Source organism: Balaenoptera ricei, chromosome 15 (genome assembly GCF_028023285.1).
Source record: "Balaenoptera ricei isolate mBalRic1 chromosome 15, mBalRic1.hap2, whole genome shotgun sequence".
NCBI classification, from domain to species: domain Eukaryota; kingdom Metazoa; phylum Chordata; class Mammalia; order Artiodactyla; family Balaenopteridae; genus Balaenoptera; species Balaenoptera ricei.
Genome location: NC_082653.1, coordinates 87,903,504 through 87,911,849, shown reverse-complemented (window position 1 = coordinate 87,911,849; position 8,346 = coordinate 87,903,504). Strand labels below are relative to the sequence as shown.

At 62.8% G+C, this 8,346-nt stretch overlaps 1 protein-coding gene across 2 annotated transcripts; it reads right to left on the bottom strand.

Annotated features, from left to right (window-relative positions):
- Positions 1 to 5,233: 5,233 nt before the first annotated feature.
- GRIFIN (galectin-related inter-fiber protein) lies at positions 5,234 to 7,364 on the bottom strand. Of its 2 annotated transcripts, none has more exons than XM_059897471.1 (6): positions 7,127 to 7,364; positions 6,858 to 6,900; positions 6,536 to 6,615; positions 6,280 to 6,439; positions 5,532 to 5,698; positions 5,234 to 5,386 (listed from the first exon to the last, which is right to left on the bottom strand). In XM_059897471.1, the coding sequence occupies exons 2-6, from the start codon at positions 6,867 to 6,869 to the stop codon at positions 5,371 to 5,373; spliced, it is 435 nt and encodes a 144-aa protein (XP_059753454.1). In that variant the 5' UTR covers positions 6,870 to 6,900; positions 7,127 to 7,364; the 3' UTR covers positions 5,234 to 5,370. The 2 variants fall into 2 exon arrangements, with proteins under 2 accessions (XP_059753454.1, XP_059753452.1); XM_059897469.1 differs by having other exon boundaries at positions 7,132 to 7,364.
- Positions 7,365 to 8,346: the final 982 nt, after the last annotated feature.

Genomic DNA, 8,346 nt, shown 5'->3' with positions numbered 1-8,346 from the left:
GGTAAGCACGGGAGGGACACGCCCCTTACCCAAGGCTGTGATACACGGGGACTGAGGGGGTGAGGGGCCCCAGCCAGGGTGGGGAGGGGAGCTGCGACAAACAACAGGTCTGACCACAGCCTCTCACTAGTGTTAATACCTTGCCCTGCTTCGCCGCTCTCCGCGGGCCAAGTGTCCTCTGCCCAGCAGCCCTGGGACCTCCACAGGCATACAGGGATGGGTGGTTACCCCATTTTGCAGAAGACAAGACTGAGGCTTCAAAAGAGAAGAGCCCTAAACAAGCAGTGAACTTTAGTTAAGGATGATCGTGCTGAAGTATCCGGGTGAAGGGCTGATGTCACCCTTACTTTGAAATGTATGCGAATCCAGGTCGGATCCATATGCGATGGAGCCATGGAACAAAACGTCAACCGTTGATTCCAGATAGTGGGTACTTGGGTGTTTGCCGAAAATTACTTCTGCTTTTCCACGTGTTTGAACATTTTCACAACAAAATGTTGGGGGGAGTTAAAAATGAATATTTAAGACGGGTGCTCCAGCCTCCTACAGCCCAGCAGGTCCGGGTCTCCTGCAACCAGGTTTCCCAAATCCTTCCAGAGACGGTCAGTGCATGTTGAGCATCTACATAGCTATTCTTTTTGTTCCACTGATGTAGCAGACCTTGCCGCATGTGGGCTGCTCGCCTCACTGCTGCCCCCAGCAGCCCTGTGGGACCCTCACACCGTAGGCGAGTCCCCGCGTGGGACCTCTGGCCACAGAGGCCTGCAGGGCCCCCAGTGACAGGCAGCACCCACACAACTGGGACCGACGAGTCACTTCCCTCCTCCCGGGAGCTGCCCTGGGGGTCCAAGGTGGTGACAGCTTTTGCCACTCAAGCCCCGCTTCTGCCCTAAGCAGAGAGGAACCGCACTGGGGGTGTCACTGTAGCCCCCTAAGCATATTGCCCTGGTGGCACCCCCAGCCCTCCTGGGTCAGGCTGAGACACACTTGGAGCTCCGTGTCAGCCTCTCCCGGCGGCCCCCGCGCTCATGGTGGCCATAAAGGAGCCGTGGCAGCCACTCCTCAGGCAGAAGCAGGAGTCAGGTGAGCCGAGGTACAGGAATTCTGCGGTATGGTGTGGGAGGGGCCCTCAGCTGTGCCAGGCCAGGCTGGAGACGTCCACGGGCCCTGGCAGGGAGCAGCTCTGGCCCGACCCTGTTCTCCTCCATGGGAGGGCCAGGGGTCACGTTGACCGCACCCTGCTGCACTTGTCAGGCCCCACCCACTATGCAGAATTGGAAACTGAGGCTCAGGGAAATTGTAATTTGATCAAGTCCATCATTCAGCCCAGGGCCAGGGCCTGGGTTCTGCAGTCAATAGGACAGGGAGGGCCTGACCAGACCTGATTCTCCCTGTCTCAGCATCTGGCCTCGGGCCCAGGCTGTCATTCTGCAGGAACTCAAACCTTGAGCACAGGAATGCAGACCCCACCCTGCCCCGGCCCTGGAAGTGGGTCTCTGCAACCTGTAGCTGGGGTTGAGGCAAACCCATGCCTGGCGCCCTCTGCTGGTCTGTCTGTTCCTCACGGGGTGGAGAGGCCTTAAGAATGTGCGGAGGGAGGGCAGGAAGGCAGCTCCCTGCCCAGGGTGACCCGTAACCCCGTCCTGATGGGACGAGACAGGGCAAAAGTGTTGAACTAGTCACCCCCAGGGCAGCTCGGAGGTTGATACCTTGTTTAGTAAACATAGTGGCCAGTATTTAGAAACAGAGGTTATCGGACAGCAACTTAACTTCAGGTTTTTTTAAATCAGAATATCTGCCCGCTCCGGACCCACGTTTTCCTGTGCGTAATTGGAAGGAGCTGAACACGATGGGGTAAGTCCTTTCCTATTAGCCACAGGCCCCACCAGTCCCTATTGCCCTATCTGCCTCATTTAGTCACGTGGCCCGGTGGGCATTTGAACTCTCTCCTTGACCATCAGAGAGCCTGGCTCCTTTGGCCAGTTGGTGGTGTTGGAAGCCTGTAGACCTAACTTTCCAAGGCCCAAGCCTTCTCACCAAGGCAGCTGTGTCTCCTCAGACAGGCCCAGCCCAGTGGATCTGCCCCTCACACACACCACCCAGAGAACCGAGGGGAAGACAGGTCCTCTGAGAGATTTTATTTGGCTTGCCAGGAGCAGGGGCTGCCTGGGTTCACCTCTTACAGCTCCTTTAGCTGGAACACAGCACCCTGCTGATGTCCTTGGATCTCTGTAGGGTGTCAAGGAATGTGTGGGCTCCTTCCGAGGGGCCTCTGCCATGGCACAGGGGAGGGACGGGAATGCATGGGGGGAGGAGGAGAATTTGCTTCCAGTCAGCAGGGAAATGGGCTACTATGGTAGTGAGCTGCCTGCCCCTAGAAGGGTTCAAGCAGGATGTGGTTCCATTAATTTAATAGATATTTATTGGTGCCTCCAGTGTGCCAGGCTCTGTTCCAGGCATGAGAAATCCAATGGTGAGCACATAGGCCGGCCGGCCCATGTCCAGGAGCTGACTGTCCAGCTGGCAAACCTGTGAGCAGGTAGATCTGTGAACCAGAATTTGCTGCTTGGGAGCAAATGCAACAGCGATGGAGAATACATTCAGCCAGATGCTAGAGGTCCCTCTGAGGAGGCAGCATCTAGAAGAGAGGCCTGAGTAATGAGAAGGAGCTGGCCAGGCTGAGCGCTGGGGAAGAGTGTCTGGGGAGGTGCCAGTGCAAAGGCCCTGGGGCAGAGACGGCTCGGTGTGTTCCAGGATTGGAAGGAGGTGGACAAACGGGGAGAGATGGAGCCGGAGGTGCGAGGCCTTCGGGCGTGGAGGGGAGGGGTTGGGTTTGTTCTCATCTCCCAAGTGTGGGGACCACCTTAAACAAGACGGGAGCCTGCAATAGAGGCCTTATCGGTCCACAGCCCCTGTTGGGAGGGCCATCTCTAACTTGTTCAAGGCTCTAAGTGGTTTTGTCCACGTCAATCATTCATTTATTCACTTACTCGTTCAGCAAACATTTCCAGAGCTAGATGTGATCTGGAGCAGCTGGGGCCGGGGGGCTGGAGTGAGACCTGCTCCCCGACCTCCAGAAGAGGCAGTGTGATGAGGGCAGGAGGTAGGGGGAAGCAGAGGTCAAGGAGGGCTTCCCAGAGGAGGTGTCCTCTGATCCGAGGGAGGAGCCGATGGTTCTGTCCAAGGGGCTGTGGTGCTGAGATGGGGCACAGTTACAGATGGGCACCTCCACTGTGTGCTGAGAGCAGTGGGGTCACGGAAGGGTTACCACATGGCGCGTAGCCCCTGCAGCAGGACCTTCTGAGACCGTAGCTGCCTGCACCCCATTTCGTAGCTGGGGAGACTGAGGCTCAAGGACGCGGTGGGTCTGTGGCCCCTGAGGTCTGATTTGCCCCACAGAAGGGCTGATTCGAAGCTGACTCAGCTCAGGGCCAACGTCGAGGGATGGGGTGTGTGTGTGTGTGTGTGTGTGTGTGTGTGCGCGCGCGCTTGAAGCCTGTCAGATCTGGATATTTGAGCTCCATCCCTCATCTGCTGAGCACCCTAGGCAAGTCACTTAACCTCTCTAAGCCTGTTTCACATCTGTAAAAGAAGCGTGGCTCTCCATACCTGGCCAAGTTCTTGGGAGATGGTGCTGACCTGGCCCTTGGGTGGAGCCCAGCAAAATTCGGAGTCAGCGTGTCTGCCTCTGAGCCCAGGCTGTCCCCAGGCTCAGCAGCAGCCGCCCCAAACTGAAGAAGATAAAACCTGGCGTATTCTGTCCTTCCCCCCCTCCCACCTTGCATTGCGACTGGGGTGGCAGAGTTTCACCAGGAGGGGAGCCTTGGGTCTGCAGGGAGACCGGGCCCGGAGAGGGTGCGCAGCCAGCTCAGGTCGCAAAGCAGGGGGCCTGCACCACGAGCAGGGAAGCCCCGTCGGTGGCCTCGGAGTCCCCAGGAGCAGGAGAAGCCTCGCCCCTTCCCTGCCACCCCAGTCCTTCCCAGGGCCTGGCTGGCTACGCATCCACCAGCCCACCAGCCCCCAGCCCCTCCCGGCTGACACAAAAGGCCAGGCCTCCTGCAGGAGGGGGCGGGAAGGGGCTCCTGGGCCAGCTGGGCCACGGACACAGACCGGGAAGTGAGCGGAGACAGGAAGGAAGCCGCACTGCTGGAGTCTGGGGCCACCATTGTCTCACCTGGGGGCGGGGGCACCGCCGGCTCCCCTCTGCCCTGCTCAGCTGCCGCCCACCCTGGATGGCTCCTCAGCTCCAGAGGGCATTGGGTCGCTGGGCCCTCCCCTCTGTGGGCCCCACCCTGCTGCTGACTTCTTCCCCGACCCAGCCTCAGTTTCCCCAGCTGTAAACCTTAGCGGGCAAGATGCTTGGGGCAGATCTGTGTCCTGCCAGGAATTCCACAGCAGGTGATGTCATGACGCGTGCCAGCCATGTCTCTCGTGCTTCTCCTGAATCAGCTCGTGGAGGCTCACCGTTCCCGATGACTTGAGGGCTCTCTTCGTGCCCAGAAGTTCAGGAACTTGGCCAAGGTCGCACATCGGGGCAGCAGAGCTGCAACTCAGACCCGGACAGCCGGTTCTACACCCAACCCTCCTGTCTGTGATATCACTGACCTGCGACTTTTCTTTAAATAATTCACTTGTAAAGGGTGAACACCGGCTAGGCCTCATCCTAAACTGTGACGTCACCATTTTAATTGAGATGGACAGACAGATGGATGGGTGAGCTGGGCTCGGAAGCCAGGGGCTCGGAAGCCAGCTGTGCTCACTCTCCAGGGCTCCCTCCTCCCCCACCACACGCACAGAAGGGGGCAGGCACAGGACTTGCAGGAGGGACCCTTCCATCCACCCTACGGGAAGTAGGGCAAAGAGGAAGCTTTGGGACCTCTCAGTAGACTGTCCTGGGCTGGGGGCTGAGGGCGGAGCCGGAGGGTGTGAGTGTCCTGGGTGAGGACCAGCTGGGACCTTCTGGCCCATGGCCAGGAGCCCTCCCCTCCTCGGATCTCATCACCACTCCCCACCCCCAGATGGGGGCCTCCCCACAAGCCTGTGTCCATCCCAGCACCGCCCCCCAGACCCTCAATGTCCTGGGGGTGAGGTAAGGGGCTGGACCACCCCCAGGACATAGGTCTCAGGGACCCCTGACCCCTAGCCCTGGGGAGGGTGTCCAGGGCTGCTTCGAATGGCCCCACCCCACCCCAGCCCATCCGCCTCTCCAAGTAGCCAAGCTCCTGCAGCCTGCTTAAATTTTATTGAAGGTGGAGCTGGAATGGGGGGGCCCAGAACCACAGGGCCCTCCCCCCAGCTTCCCCAGGGTGGGTTTCACTGGACATGGGATAGCCAATGGCCAAGGCTCGATCCTGGGACTTCGGACACAGCTCAGTAGCCCACGTCCCTGCAAGCATCCAAGACACCCTCCTCAGCTCCAGCCCCACCCCTGCACAGACTCAGCAGATGGGGACAGGGCAAGCCCACAGCCCCCTCCCAGGCCAGTGGGGTCCCGGGATAAAGATGCTTTGTGGGCGGGGCGGGAACATTACCCCCAGCTCAGGCCTCTCCTGGCCAGCTCCACCTGGGCCAGGCGGTGGTCACTCAGCACCTGCACCCGGGTGATGGCGGCCAGTGGCCTGTGGCGGTGGGAGAACTGCAGCACCTTGTGCTCCTGGGCGTGGACATGGAAGTGCTCCGCATCTGAGCTGACCTCCATCTGTGGGCGGGAGGCCAGTGACCCACGGCCCACTGGGCCTGCGTCCTGCTCCTGCGTTGAGCTCCAAGAGCTGAGTCCAGGAAGCACAGCCGGGGGGCCCAGGATTCCCTCAGCACGTGGGACCCCCGTCATGCAGACCCGCCCCATGGGAGCTCTGAGCCCCCAGCTGGGAGTCCCTTCCTCTCTCCTCAGAGGGGTGGCTGGCGGCCAGGGGGTGGGCATCCTGTTGCACCCCCCAGACCCAGCAGTGAGAGTCCTGCACTGGCCCTTTTCCCCGTAAGCGTCTCTAATGAGCCCCCTCCCCCAGGGGCTCCCGGGGGGGCCAGCAGTGCTGCTGGAAGCCAGGGATAATGAGCCCCCTCCCCCAGGGGCTCCCGGTGGGGCCAGCAGTGCTGCTGGAAGCCAGGGATACAGGGAGCCCTAGATGCTACCTACACAGCATCCTTCCCACAAAGCAGCAGGTGGCCCTGATGTGTCCACAGGCACCCGACCCCCACCTCCCTGCCCCTCCCCCAAGGGCCTCGCCCACCCCACCCCAGGGGCTCCCCTGCCTCCCAAGGGCCTCGCCCCACTCCCGTCACCTCAAAGGGCTCCCCGAGCACCAGCGGGAAGACATTGGACACCTCCTCCTGGCCCCAGTGGCCACCCTGGAAGGTGTTGGCCACGATGGTGGCGCTGGAGAACCGGGGCTTGATGTGGAAGACGATGTCCCCCGTCTCAGACAGGAAGTTGATCTCAAACCTGCGGGCATCATGAGGTTCGTGAGAGCAGCAGACGGCTGGGCAGTCACCCACCCAAGGCCGAGGAGGGGACGCTGGGGAGGGCGATGTCCCTTACTTGTCCTCTCCAGAGTCAGAGTGTCCCTGGACTAGCAGGTTCCAGCCCGGGGCCAGGCCCCCCGCATAGAAGGCTTCAAACTGCAGGCAACAGAGGGGACAGAGGGCCCTGTGTCTGTGGCCTCCTCCCCCTCTGGTTCCCCACTCGCCCAGGAGTCCGCCACAGTGCACGCGCTTCGCCGGGACCCTGGCCCTCTGAGCAGCATTCCCTCTCAGCCTGGGGGTCTCATGGGAGGGCAGCTCTGTGGGGGAGGAGCACAGCTGACTGGGGGACCCTCCCCGCTGGCCCCGCTCCCTTCTCCCCAAGTCCAGGTCTCACCCACCTGCAGTGCCATCTCTCCAGCTTCTGCCGGGAGCAGCGCGAGCCTGGGGATATAGGCAGGCTGGGCTGGGCGGGGGCTCGGGAGCCGCACCCCAGGGGTGGCTGATGAGGTCACTGTGCCGTTCCCTGCCCCCCCCCCCGCCCTCCATCCTCAGCCTCTCGCCCTCCCCCACCAGCAGGTCCTCCATTCAAGCTCCAGGTACAGGGTGGCCCGCCGGGCCCCTCCCCACCCCCGTTGCCTCGGGGGCCTGTCTGCCTCTCAAAGTTCACCTCACTTCGTAGGATCCTTCAGGCACCTGGGAAAGCAGCTTCTCCCCGATTCTTGCGGGAAGGGCATGGCCGAGGCAGCCCCCCGCCTCCAGGATCTCAGGGACCCACACCCTCCCATGTGGTCAAGTGAGGAGGGGCGGGGGGAGGCCTGCCAAGCCTGACCTGGCCTTCGGGGCCGTCGGACCACCTGGTGCCTCCAGCCGGTGCCCCCGGCCCAGCGCAGCCCAGCCTCCCCCTGCTGCCCTGCTCTGGAGGCTCAGCTGGCCCCAAGGGGCAGAGCTGGGATTAGGCTGGGCCGCTGCGGTCAGCGCATTCCAGGACGCTGGCGGGTGGACAAGAGGGGGGAGGGCCGTTCCCACAGCCCCTCTCCCCTCCGGGCCCGGCTCCTGGGCCCCGGCGCGGGGGAGGGGGCCAGGCTGGGGCCCTCGGGGAGCGTGTAGCGGAGACAGGCAGAGTCTCCCCAGGCTTTGGGGCAGCCGTGGGGGCCCCTTAGCTGGACTGTCCGGGGAGCCGACCCAGAGAGGAGCCAGGGCGGGCTCAGGGAGCACCGGGGCTGCTGTGGGCGGCGAGCGTGCAGCGCGTGTGCGGTGAGCAGGTGGGTGAGTGTGTAAGGGTGCAGGTGACGGGGGGGGGGGCGGCGCGGGGGTGGTGAGCGTGGGACCGGGCGGCTGCGGAAACGCAGTGTGTGCGACAGGGCGCCCACGGCCGTGGGAGGTGTCACGTCTGAGGTAAGCGCGTGCGCTGCAGGTGCCACTGCTCTTTCCCTGCCCAGCGAGCCTCGGGGGGGTGGGCATGCACCTGGCCCCCCGGGGCCTGAGGGGTGCTCGGCCAGGATTGCCAGCCCTGCGTAACCCCACCACTCCCCTCGGGCCATTCTTCCCTCCAGCCCCTGGTGCGTCCTGCCTGGCCTCTCCGCCCGTGCTGGTGACAGGCGTGTGCCTGTCATTTTTGATGAGGGGGGTGATGGGAAGGCCAAGGCCGGGAAGGGCAGTTTCGTCCTCCCCGGCAGACACGGGACAGGGCCGGCCGGGCCTGCAGGGGGCAGCCCTGGGCAGCGGAGGTGAGGCTGCCTGCTGTGGCGTCCTGCCTCAGACACCAGCCTGCCTGCCCGCACATCCCCGTCCCAACCCAGCGTGGCCGTCCTGGGGGCCGAAGGCTGCAGACCCCTCCCCCCGCCTCCCCCCAAGGATCGCAGAGAGGGGGGGCCCCTGCCACAGTGG

Excerpts from the sequence above, each read along its gene's own strand:
- GRIFIN (XM_059897469.1), bottom strand. The coding sequence starts at position 7,244 with ATGGGAGGGTGTGGGTCCCTGAGATCCTGGAGGCGGGGGGCTGCCTCG. Across the intron at positions 6,616-6,857 it reads CTGGAGAGATGGCACTGCAG|TTTGAAGCCTTCTATGCGGG; the intron begins GTGGGTGAGACC and ends TGTTGCCTGCAG. Across the intron at positions 6,440-6,535 it reads TCTGACTCTGGAGAGGACAA|GTTTGAGATCAACTTCCTGT; the intron begins GTAAGGGACATC and ends TGATGCCCGCAG.